At 33.1% G+C, this 12326-nt stretch overlaps 2 protein-coding genes across 2 annotated transcripts; both read right to left on the reverse strand.

Annotated features, from left to right (window-relative positions):
* Nucleotides 1-1016: 1016 nt before the first annotated feature.
* LOC118036514 (inactive protein RESTRICTED TEV MOVEMENT 2) lies at nt 1017-1915 on the reverse strand. The gene is made up of 2 exons (XM_035042238.2): nt 1758-1915; nt 1017-1662 (listed from the first exon to the last, which is right to left on the reverse strand). Exons 1-2 carry the CDS (start codon nt 1861-1863, stop codon nt 1259-1261), a joined length of 510 nt encoding a protein of 169 aa, XP_034898129.1. The 5' UTR covers nt 1864-1915; the 3' UTR covers nt 1017-1258.
* Nucleotides 1916-9183: 7268 nt separating this feature from the next.
* LOC118036512 (annexin D8) lies at nt 9184-11109 on the reverse strand. The gene is made up of 4 exons (XM_035042236.2): nt 10505-11109; nt 10159-10380; nt 9952-10041; nt 9184-9793 (listed from the first exon to the last, which is right to left on the reverse strand). Exons 1-4 carry the CDS (start codon nt 10943-10945, stop codon nt 9557-9559), a joined length of 990 nt encoding a protein of 329 aa, XP_034898127.1. The 5' UTR covers nt 10946-11109; the 3' UTR covers nt 9184-9556.
* Between the last annotated feature and the right edge of the window lie 1217 nt (nt 11110-12326).

Raw genomic sequence — 12326 nt, forward strand, 5'->3', positions numbered from 1 at the left:
GTTTTAATTGTTATTGAAGTTAATTACGAGCTAAATCTATGTGAATATATTTTTCTCATGATTTTTTTTAAAAGGTTATTGATTACTATCCCCCAATCAATTTTAGCTGGATTTTTAGATTTGAACAAAATCTATCATTGAAATAAAAAAATTGTTTTTAATAGATGCAACGTAACGGATGGCAATGCCATTGCTATTGGATAAATATAAATTTATGGGATATATCAAAAAAAATTGTTGGATATTGTTATATCATCCTGTCGAGAGAAAAATATTTATCTCAAAACATGTTATATTTCTAAAGAAATTTAAGAATCATAAATTAACATCTAAATAGAACCTGAGGTTAAAACTATAACATTGGATATTTAATCTAAAAATTTAATAAATATAAAAATTTTAGAGATATAATAAGATACGTCATGCAATATTAAAATATGAATTTTTAATAAAAACAGAAAATAACTTGTTGTTAAAGGTTATAAACAAAAACAAATATCAAAATTAAACATATAAAATTAAACTGGTTGCTAAAGGTTGTAAGCAAATACAAATATCAAAATTTATCAGAAGGAGAACAATGACTTTGTTGCAGGTTTAGATAATGTGTTTGATTTGGTTCATAGTGATTTCGTACGGACGAAACCTAGGACTTGATAAGGTCCAGCTAGCACGTCTGCGCAAATGCCCAACTTAACCACGCCACTGTCCAGCAATGACAGTGGGCTGAATTTGCCCATGTTGTCCTCCATTGGTGGATGCTACTTATAGTAGAGTAGCAAATCGAGGAATTGAACAAATTAAGAAAATTAGAAAATCATCTATACAATCTATTGATCATTAAGCATTTCTTATCATTTATTTTATTCTATTTTCTTATATCTTGTTGTATAATTATATAAACTCTATTAAAAAACAGTCTCACCCTAAAATCTTAAATTGATAGGAAATATTTCTATATATAATTTATATAATTCTTAAATAATCTCTACATAAATTTAAATATAAAACATATATCAAATAATCAAATAATATCATTCCCTTCTCTTTTTTTCTTTCTTTTTTAAAGTCTGATTCACTCAAATAGTCCATAGGGTCTTGATTACAAATTAACACTAAGTCAAACTTTATATTATATATATATATATATATATATTTCTGGGAAGGGAAACACGTCGCGGAACCGAATATATGATATAACAATATTATTTCAGATTCAGAAGATGAATCTGGGCTAGAAGTATATATTATGATACAATTAGCCTTCAACATGACCACTGTGACAGCACTTGTAAGCATAAGCACCAAAAGCCACTACCACAGCAAGCACTCCTGCAACTTGTAGAGCAAACTTGGTATTCATCTTTAGCGTCGCACTTGAACTCTCTATGCATATCAAGTAATTTGATGGCATACATTCACTTCTTGTAGTACTTTCAGTGCAGCATGGTTTTGCAGGAAATGCAGTTGTTTGCTTAGGCAGTATTATTTGAAGAATATCACCACATAACTTTGCCCGAATTTCATCTGTTTTCAAATTCTTTGGGATCTTGATTTCCTTACGAAAGCGGCTCCGGAGAGTACAATCTGTAGGTCGCTCTCCAGTAATTTTCACAACATCAGGCTCCACTACTTGGACCCTCAGGTGTTGTTTTTTGAATCCTATATACGGAAGAAAAAGTAAATTGTGAAACTATTTAACTAATTACTTGTTTTTTTCATGATATATTGAAGGAAATACCAAATGAATTGAGTACCTCGTAGATGGATCTCAAGTATCCGTTGTTCATCATTTTTCCACCGGCAAAAGGGCTCAAAATCATCATAATACACCTTGCAGGTTTCTTCATTCTTGATTTCCATTTGGAGGCTTCTTTGGTTTTCTCCAAGGTTGTTCTTGGATAAAGGAGGTCGAAGATGATGAGAATTGTTAATTAGCTAAATGAATTAAGCTGTTATATAGACGTTTTTTTTGACACACATACACGAGAGGCAAATTAGAGGTTCCTTGCGGGTTTCATTTTGGAAAAGAATCGATTCATTTTTCTTTTTCCAAGGAAGTCATCTGCTTGAATTATCTTTGGTTATACCTTCCCCTGTATTTCACCTTTCCTATCTTCACTTCCTTCTGCTCTTTCTTAAGATTCGTTTTAACTCACCGTCTACAAATTTCTGATGGTTAAGTGAAATTAATTCAGGAGGTCAGGAGATTAAATTTAATTTCCTCACTACATTAGCAACAAGAATTCCACTGAGATCAAAGGGTAATTCATAGTTGAGGTTTTTTTTTATATATATAATTACGATTGATTTATTAATGAAATAGTTATTTAGATAACCGGAAAAAAAAAAGATTAAAAACAAATCCAATTACAGTATATTATAAACATCAGGATCAAAGCTTCATTCCTTGTGCATACCTGCATGTGCTTGTCCCGAAATAAATACCTTCAACATCGTAAATAAGATCAGTAGTTTCTTTGTCTGAAAAATTAGACTCGTTAACCTTTATCTAACAACATAGACGATGAAGAGTATCAACCCGTTTTGGCATTAAAAACAACTTAATTATGTATATGCCAAATTCCTTAAACTACTCCAAAAAAAAGCAAGGCCTACCAAAGCTTCTTCTGCATATTTCCAGTTGCAAGCACACGTTATTCATGCAGTAGGTTAATTCATAGGTGACGTAACCAAGTAATTTTACGGAAGACTAATTGCAAGGAAAAGAATCGGTGCGATTCATGAACGAGAAGAAAACTATATTTATATTATGTACAATATGAATTTTGCAATTTAATATAAATTATTTTTTAACCTTTAACTTTAAAAGAAAAGGGTTCGGACGACCTAACATGCTGTCCATACATTCATATTTGATATTCATGAGCCATTGAAACTCTTACTAGCTATAAGTATTTTTTTTAAAAAAAAAAAAAAAAAAAAGCTTACTAGATTACTGGAGTCTGCAAGTGATGATATTTATGAGCCAACAAATGGTTGTTCTTTCTGCACAGATTAACTCATAAGATTATTGATGACTAATTATATAACTCGTAAGTTATAGTAGTATGAACAACACGAATTATTGATGACTAATTATATAACTCAAAAGATTTTTTTAAAATTTATTGCAACGAAAACCACTGTGTCAGCAGTATATAATATGGAATTTGTATCCACCCTTGTCTTCACACCCTTTGTATGAAAAACAATATTACATATACTTTCTTGAAAAAGATCAGTAAACTGGGCAATAGCATGCCATATAAATTTTGTCGAATATCAGAATCAAATACTGTGTCTTTATAAGTTCTTTCTTAAAATTACAAGAATTGAAGGCATATTTTGTCAGTTATTTGATTAAGTCTTGATGAATTAGTGTCCTCAACCTCTATAGTTTGGAGTTTGGACTTACCATGCGGTTCTATTTAGTTTTCCCATTCCATTGAATAACGCAGTTTGGCTGATGCATGAGCCAAGCAGGGTGTTCATAAATCATAGGGTTTTTAATTCTCCTTTGCCTGCAGCTTGATTAATTTTCTCCCTGGTTCTCTGCAATCTTAGGTTTCATAGTCATCTGCTGTCAGTCCCTTTAGCTCCTGTTCTTAGCGTTCAGCGTCTCTCTAGTACCAGTTTCATTATTTAGCTCAAAGGCTCTGTAAGATCTCTGTTTTAGGGTTGCCAAAGGTTGTTTTCTTCTTTGTTTTTTTTTTTCCAGCTGTGTTTTTCGCTTTTAAGCGTTGGCATGGCTTCTTCTTAATCTGTTCTTTGTATTAACTACATTGTCTTATCTTTCTTCCCCAAGGTTGCCTTTTTGCACCAGGAAATTCAATCAACTCAGTTATGCTTCTGGAGAAAAAATTTACTTCCATTTATTTTTAACAAAAAGAACTTCAATAATGGAATGTAGAAAGCTCCATAAAATGCAGGATGTTAATTGAAACCCTTTATTATTTCAAAGTACAACAACAGTTTACTTTTCATAGTTCTTAAGTCAACAGGATATTCAAACCTTTTATAATGTACAACAAGATTTAGTTTTCAACATGACGATGTTTGTATATTACAAATACAACAAGAGCAATATCAGAGCAACTGCTACTGCTACATTCATACCTATCTTTTTTCTCATTTGAAGCCTAAAAAACGAATCTCTCAGCTGCATTACGAAGCTCGTTAATGGCCTAGTGGTGAGCATTGTAGCATTCTCAGTGGTCATCTTATTATTTTCTGCAGAACCATCCAAATTTTCGGTTGCCGTGTCCTTGGCAACGGTATCTTGATTGATCTTGGGTCCTGATTGTCCATTTTCTTGATTAACTTGATCTTGATCAGAGGAAGGTAATGTTATTTTCTTAGGCATGACTATGTAAAGAATGCCAGTAGACAACTTTGCTCGAACTTCATTAGCGTTGCATGCCTTAGGGAGCTTGATTTCTTTGCGAAAACGAGTCCATCTACTTTCGTTCACACGACGTTCCCCAGTAATTATCATGCCTCCATTACTGCTGACTTGAACCCTCAACTGTTCCTTTCCGAAACCTAGAAAAATTTAAGCATGTGGTATAATTAATTAGCGTGTCCTATATATACTTAATTTTGCATGTTCTTATATAAAAAGACAAATCTTAGCCATCTCAACCTTCTGAACTTGTAACATTTGACAAGAAATGTTCCATAAGGAAACCTTACTATAAGAAACGTGGAATTACATAAGAAAATTAAAACTTGTTACCATGGAGATGAACCTCAAGAGTGTACTGTCCTTCTTCTATTCGCCACTTGCAATAGGGTTCAAAATCTTCGTAAGAGGGCTTGACGTTAGATCTAGCCATGATTTCTATTCAATGCTTACTGCTTTCGTTTCTAAGGAATTTTGAAAGGAAATACAGCGTGTGTTTTCGATCTGATAAGGATGCCATCTTTCCCTGTTCCTCTTTTATATGCTTAATGCTATAAGATATGGTTTAAGAGGTTCCTTCTGGGTTACCTCTTGAAAGGGAATATTTCCTTGTTGGATGCTTTTTGATTTATGTTGGTTTCTGTCTTTCTCCTGTTTTCTTTGATCAGCTGTAGAAGATTTCCTTGTGCGTGGATGACACATTATTCCTCCTTTCATGTGCTCAACCTTCTTAATCTTTATGCGTGGATTCACAAGTAGGTGGCAACTTTCAAAAACCAAATCAATTTTTGATATCATTTATCTAATTTTCCACATGTCCATCATTATACCAAAAACACAGCTTCCATAATGTCCTTAGAACATAGCTTTCAACACAATTTTATAAATTCCATCAAACTATTATCATGTATTATCATAACCCAACAACAATAATAAACAATTCAATTAACATTCTTACATAAAAATTATATGAACCCTAATTTCAAGAATTGGGGGTTTTCCAATTATTAATACAATTAATCCAATTCAAATCATTTCCATGCTTTATCATAAACCATAATAAACAACTCAATTACCATTCTAACACATAAAATCACATGAACTCTAATTTCAAGAATTAGAGATTTTTCAATTATTCATACAATTGGTCCAATTCAATCCATCTCCATTTATTCTCATTACTCAATAACAATAATAAATGAAAAAAGTTAAGTAAATGTATTTCTACTAGAGTTATAAATTATTACATACTTACTTATGCTTAAACCCACATGGTGAGTTGTTTATCTTGTAATTAAAAGACATTAGCTTCGATAACATGATGTTGCCTATGAAAAAATACCTAAGAATTTAATCTATACGTTAATATAAGAGAAAATGATTTAAGACTATAATATTATAAAATTAACTTATTAAACAAAATATCTCAATTCATCTGCTTTTATTTGATATATGTCAAATATCTTCTCAAAACTATATTATTTGACAATAGTCATCTAGGATTAGAGAATATTAATAAATTCACGTTTGAAGATATTTCACCATCATCATTATGTCTTTGAATGCGGTTGAAATTTTTTCTATTTTAAAATTTTTTTTATTTTTTTTAATATTTTAATATTATTTATTTATTAAGTGGGCTGAACTTGACTCATCCATCTGAGCCGTACTCGGTTAGGTTAGTCTGACTGACAGCCCAATAGACCTTTTCCTTTCTTTTTTTTTTTTTTTGTCTTAAGTTGGAACAAGCCCAGCCATTTGGGTTGGGATGAAACAGGTCCAACCCAACTGGGTTAGGCCAACTAACGACTTAACAGCCTGTCTTCTTTTTTTATGCTTGGTTGAACCTGGTGCAGCCATCTGGGCTAGGATGATACAAGTCTAGCCTAACTAGGTTGGGTTAACTAATAGCCCAGCAACCTTTCCTCTTTTTTATGTTTTTTAGGGTTAAACCTGACCTAGCTATCTAGGCTAGGTTGAAATGTATCCAACCCAAGCCCACATGGTCACTGGTTTGGCCCAGTGACCATGTTAATTATTTTAGCCACTTCATGCAGAATAAATTTTGTATGAAGTGGCTATAACCATTACGAGGGAAAAAAAAGAAGGGAGAAGGAGACCACCTGGCATAGGAGTGGTCGGCTAGTGGTGGAGTTGTTAGTGGAGATGTCGGCGGTTGGTGATAGGGTTACAAGGGTGCTTTTCCACTAGTTATCACGGCATGTGTAAGATGGTGGTGGCGGCTGAAGAAGCAACGAAGGAAGAGAAGAGAGGAGACAATGGAAGAAACAAATTGGGGGGCTAATTTTTTACCAACTTTACACCTTAATTTTTTCATGCTCAATACCTGAAATTCACCCCTATTTATAGAGAGTAGAAGATGGACACTTTGTCTTTATTAGGGACAAATCTCGACTCTTAATTTAACTGGGAAGGATCACAACCATTAGCTCAAAAATGAAATCATGGACTGGAAAAGTTGGCAGCTAAAGGTTGCTTGAGTTGGCCTCTTTGGGGTGGCACAATGGCGGCCATAAGGGCCATTGGTTGGCAAGACCTACTCTAGGGTGCAGTAGAATGTCAGGTCATTATGGTGGTGTATGATTTGCCCGATTTAGTGAGGAGAAGTAGCATTAAATACCCCTGAATAGTAACCACCCAAGTAGTCTTTTCGGGTAAAAAAGAGATTATGAATAGTAACAAGACGATGCTTTATTTGCTCTCTTTTTTTTCCAAAACGACGTCATTTTGGCTTTATGGTTTTAATTTAGGGATTTGGCCATGTTTAATTTAGTCTTTCGACTTTTAGTTTCTTTTAATTTCATCATTAATTGGCATGAAACTTTTAATTTTATGCAATTTTGCCCCTATCAAACTTCAACATCAATCCTGAATTTCAGCTCCTTTTTCATTTTAGTCCTTGGTCTTGGATTTATGTAAATTGACCATTAAACTTTCAATTCTCTTCAATTTCACCTTTCATTTCAATCAATTAAGTCCTTAGAGTTTGACACTTTTTTCAAAAAACATCTTTGGCTGTGAATTTTTTCAATTTAACTCCTAATTAACCCTAGACTTTGATTTTCTTGTAATTGTACCTCTGATTTCAACCAATCGACTGTGTAAAAATTTAATGTTTGATCCTCTAAAATTTCAATCTCCTCAATTAAGGTCAAATTGGGCACTCAAACTTAATTTTTCACCAATTAAGTCCCTAATAAAATTAATTTGACCTATTTAAAGTATAATTAAGTCCTTTCACTTTATTAACTCTTTTAATTTGACCTAAATTAATTTTTAAACATAATTAAATTTTTAATTTGGCTCATGAATAAATCAAATTGGCCTATTGAAAATCTAATTATGTCCCCAAGCTTAATTTTTATACAGATTTATCTAATAATCATTTAATTTGACCTTGAATTAGTATTTTCTCTCTAGTTTTGGGTATAATGAGGTACGATTAAGCTCCCGATTTATTTCAAAATTGATGCTTGATTTTTCTATACGTTTGAAATCCTTCTCAGCCTATCTTTTGTCAAATCATCAGTCTTCTTGATATTATTACTTTATTTTCTATTTTCTACTTTAAAAGGAAAAAGGGTAAATTATGAGAGGAATAACCCAAAAATAGGTTATGACAAAGAAAAATAAATAAATAAAAAAAAGAATATTGATTTCAATAGGACCAGTTAAAATTTCTTGTTATCATAAAACCAAAACTTCTTTTTCTTCTTCACCCATAGTTGTTTCCAACACGCATCTCGATTAATTTTTCGAGCCAGCTTACCCACACTTTTTTTTCTTCTTTCTTTTATATTTAGCTCGTCTGGAGATAATGTTATGTTCTCTATTATGATCATGAAATTATGTTGTTCTCTGTTTTGTATGATATGGACAAAGCCAAGAATTACAATAGAAATGCATACGTTGCATAGACATTTATGCAGAAGAAGAAAAGTTGCATATCGTAACTCGAGGATATGGATCAAACACCTAGAATTATTCTTTTGGGGTAATAATTACCTTGAGAAATCTATTTCATGAGGAAAAAGTGCATTACAACAGCCTTGAGAAAATGGCATGTGACACGCTACTCACCATCTGCCCATTGCACTCCGAGTCATTGTCAATAGATTCCTTCCTTCCACTTTAATCTTTTATGAAATATTTTAAGCAAACAAATTTTAGCTCAATCTCAACTAATCTTATATGATGAATATGTTATTGCTGAAGTTCATTAACTCATGCCCATGACAGCAGACTCCATTTGGTTGTATCTCCTTTAAGCCTTCAGCTACTTTCATAAACACAGGAGTCAATATCATGTTGACATACTAAAGTTTATTAAAGAATAATATAAATTATATTATAAAATTAATATAATAATTTAAATTATTAGGTTGAGATGATTTTTTGATATGATATCAAAATCTTAATGATCAAATGATCACGAATATGAATCTTATTATCCCTATTTATTGGATAAAAATTAAGTACAAAATGATTTGGGTTCGTGCAAATTTCAAGCTCAAAGGGCTTTCATTTGAGAGGATGTGTTAAAGAAAAATATAAATTATATTATAAAATCTCATTTATCAACTTAAAGTATTGAGTTAAGATAATTCTTTCATGAAGTTAAGTTAAAAGCTAAAAACCGAAATCTAGTAAGCTAAGTCTGTGGCCACTATGAAGAGATGGCAACAAAATCAGGATAACAACCATGGTTTTAGACAGGACAGCATAAAGTAAATCAAGCGATGAAAAATCAAGGTAAGTGGAGATTATAATCACTTTTCCATGTGCCTTCTTCCATTAAATTAAAGAAGCAACATTGCTTGAAAGGTGAAGAGACCATTTTCAGTCCATGAGATGCAGTTTCTTTCTCTGAGCCACCATGGAAATACCTTTGGAAGCTTAATGTTGCCCTTTACCTCTCTAAAAATGATGGTATATTTAGTAAGCAAATTAATATACCATATAGAAGTCACACTACTTATCTAGAGAGAAAAAAGAAGAAGACATACGACACTGTTTTGGATCCTCAGTTCCTCACGTTATAAAGTAATCAAATGTACAACAAGTTCCTAGTGGTAATTGCACATCAATAAAAGCTAAAACTTAGAATCTTGTTGCGTGTAGCTCCATCCACTAGAGAGAAACAGAATTGTGGCTTGTAATAATAGTAGTGGTCGAGGCTACAGCAGCAAGAAAATCTCTGTAATCCCCAGATGGGATTCTCTCACATATTGCATCTTTCAGTTCCATCCCATACTTTCTCTTGAAAATGCTTCGTATCTCATACAAGTCTACCTCAGCTCTGGTTATCATCACACGAGACAAGGCACCATTATCTACTGTTGTCCCTTTAATACTCGTATACAGTACCTGAAACAGCGTGAGTTCTTATGCAGGGGAACTATAGAATGGCAATTGGCAAGTAATATTGAAATCTTGTCCAGAAAATGAGAAAGTAGAGGAAAATCTTTGCACCATTTTATGTAATGCTTATGTATTAAAAACATTAGAGAGAATAATGAATTTACCTTTGCGTAATAAGTAGGTGGATTGCACATGCATTTCATGACTACTTTAAGAGCATCTTCAAATTCCTTGTATTTTGCATTTTTGAGCGACTGCAAAATAGAGTCCAAATAAAAGAACCCATAAACTCAAAATATGACTGTTAAACGCAGAAAAGTAATTGCTTGGCAAAAGATGGTATGAAGTATAAGAAAAATTTCACCCTTTACCTTTGTGTACTCGTGTCCATAAATGTGTTTATAGCTAGACAGGGTCAATTTCGTCTGTGGAATGCTCCTTTTACTCAGAATCTCAAGCACAACAGCTTCTTCAACGGCTCCCTGTGAACTCCCTTCCCCGGCTTCATACAGCCTCCTAGCATCGCATTTTGCAATATGTTGGCTAACATCTTCCTGGTGTGCCTTGTGTGATGTAGCCAACGCTACAAGAATCTTCAAAACCATAGCGACATATTCAAGTAACAGATATCAAGCACGTACAGAAAATGCTATTCCTATTCTTGAATCCGGGGCTTGTTTATCATTTGATATAATCTTTAAGATTGAACAAGATTACCTTTTGGTAAGGATGGGGTGGCTCGAGATTGATAATTTCGTGGTCCAAATGCCTTCTGAATCTTGCATAATAAGCCTGTTTGATGAGAGCAATATGACTTGATTTTCGACCGACAAAAATCTCAACAAGAGCCTTGTAGTCAACATCGCCTTGTCCGAAAGCTTCACTTGCAACAATAGCATCACGTTCATGTGTGTCCATCATCCACCTGTATAAAGCTGCACATACTTTTGATCCGTTTTGGAACTGCATCTTTTGGAGAAGAATGGCCATATCTTCTCCATACATGGCCTTGTAAGTCTCTCTAATCTGTTGCCTTTCAAGCTTGGACCTGCCAGCCAATGATCGAACCAAGTGGTTTAGCCTTCCCCAAGAATCATGAATCTCTTTGCATTCATTCTCAAAGCCATGGCTAGAAGAGGTCAAGATTTTGGTACCCATAGCGGAAGCGTCAGAAGTCTGGTTTCCAGGTGAAACACAGAGACCCCCGTTTGACTAGTTCAAATGCAACAAAGGCTTGGAGGACAAGGAAGGGATCTATCTTTTTATGGTGACTGTTGTTCGAATTTGTCATCTTCTACCATGCTTTTGACAATGCCGTAAACATTGGGTTTTTTTTCTTCCATTGGTCACGTTTCTTCAATCAAATTTATTCTCTTTTTTATAACTGAGTTGAGTAGATGTAAGCATTTTACTTTCTTTTTCATAACAAAAAAAAAAAGAGATAAAATAATCATTATTTACACTCTATTTATCACGAGAGATCAGGGAAAAGATAGATGCAAGAAAAGAGATAGGAAAGGAAATTTTGTAAAAAGGATAAGAACCCAAGAAAAGATTAGAGTGATCTCTCTAACCCTTCATCAGTTACAATTTTATTTCAATCTGAACGGATTGACTTCTATCCTTCTCATACTTGTAGTGAAGAACCAGATAGACAATGGATGATTTTTTTTCTAAGGTAATTTGTATTTTTTTTTTCCAAAGTCTGTATTATTTTTAAAATATTTTAATCAGAAGGTTAAATAGTCTAACAAAAGCAATTATTATAAGTTATAACTAGGTTTCACGAGTAGTTAATTAAAAGCAAACCTCAAACAGTCCATTTATGTAAGGAAATAAAAAGAGGGGAAAAAGTGCTTTTGATTGTTATTCGGGCAAAACTGAAGGCAGGAGGGATTGTACGGGCTCGGGTTGCTTAGGTTATGTTTAGGAATGTGGTTGAATTTCATGTTTTTAAAAAATTTTAATTTTTTATTTTTTATTTAAAATTAATATTAATATTTTTTTTAATATTTTTAGATTGTTTTTATATGCTAATATTCAAAATTAATTTTAAAAAAAAAAAAAATATCTTCTTAAAATATTTTTAAATAAAAATATTTTAAATCATAATGGTTAGTACAATATCTAAAAACCCAAGACAAAAACCATAGAAGTAAAGTGGGAATGGGATGCACTTGAGGTCTGGGCCTAAGTGGTGAAAGGGGTTTGTTCCTTTTCTCTGCACCAGGTTCAAATATCTATTGTGCACGCATGTCACCCCCGCGGTGCCTTACATGCTTACTGGGTTTGCAGGATGTTCAGTGGGATCGTGGGATTAAGTTGTTGTGCTCAAGCTAACCCGGACACTCACATAAATAAATAAATAAATAAATAAAAAGGGATTGGGGGACATAAAATAAAAAATAAAGAAAAAGGTTCTGTGCATTTGAGTTGAGACTGAGGTGGAAGGGAGTAGCCTTGTTTGGACACAAGTGGAAGTGTGTTTTGTTTTGTAGCTCGGTGGTCATGGATTTCCTAGTGGACTATGAGTGTGAAA

The sequence above is a fragment of the Populus alba genome, chromosome 13, assembly GCF_005239225.2.
Source record: "Populus alba chromosome 13, ASM523922v2, whole genome shotgun sequence".
NCBI classification, from domain to species: Eukaryota; Viridiplantae; Streptophyta; class Magnoliopsida; order Malpighiales; family Salicaceae; genus Populus; species Populus alba.

Bases quoted from the DNA above. Each gene is read 5' to 3' on its own strand.
- LOC118036512 (XM_035042236.2), bottom strand. From the start codon at position 10,945: ATGGGTACCAAAATCTTGACCTCTTCTAGCCATGGCTTTGAGAATGAA. The intron at 10,381-10,504 runs GTAATCTTGTTC...ATGGTTTTGAAG, and splicing joins CACCCCATCCTTACCAAAAG to ATTCTTGTAGCGTTGGCTAC. The intron at 10,042-10,158 runs GTAAAGGGTGAA...TCTATTTTGCAG, and splicing joins ATGGACACGAGTACACAAAG to TCGCTCAAAAATGCAAAATA.
- LOC118036514 (XM_035042238.2), bottom strand. From the start codon at position 1,863: ATGGAAATCAAGAATGAAGAAACCTGCAAGGTGTATTATGATGATTTT. The intron at 1,663-1,757 runs GTACTCAATTCA...TTCCGTATATAG, and splicing joins ACTTGAGATCCATCTACGAG to GATTCAAAAAACAACACCTG.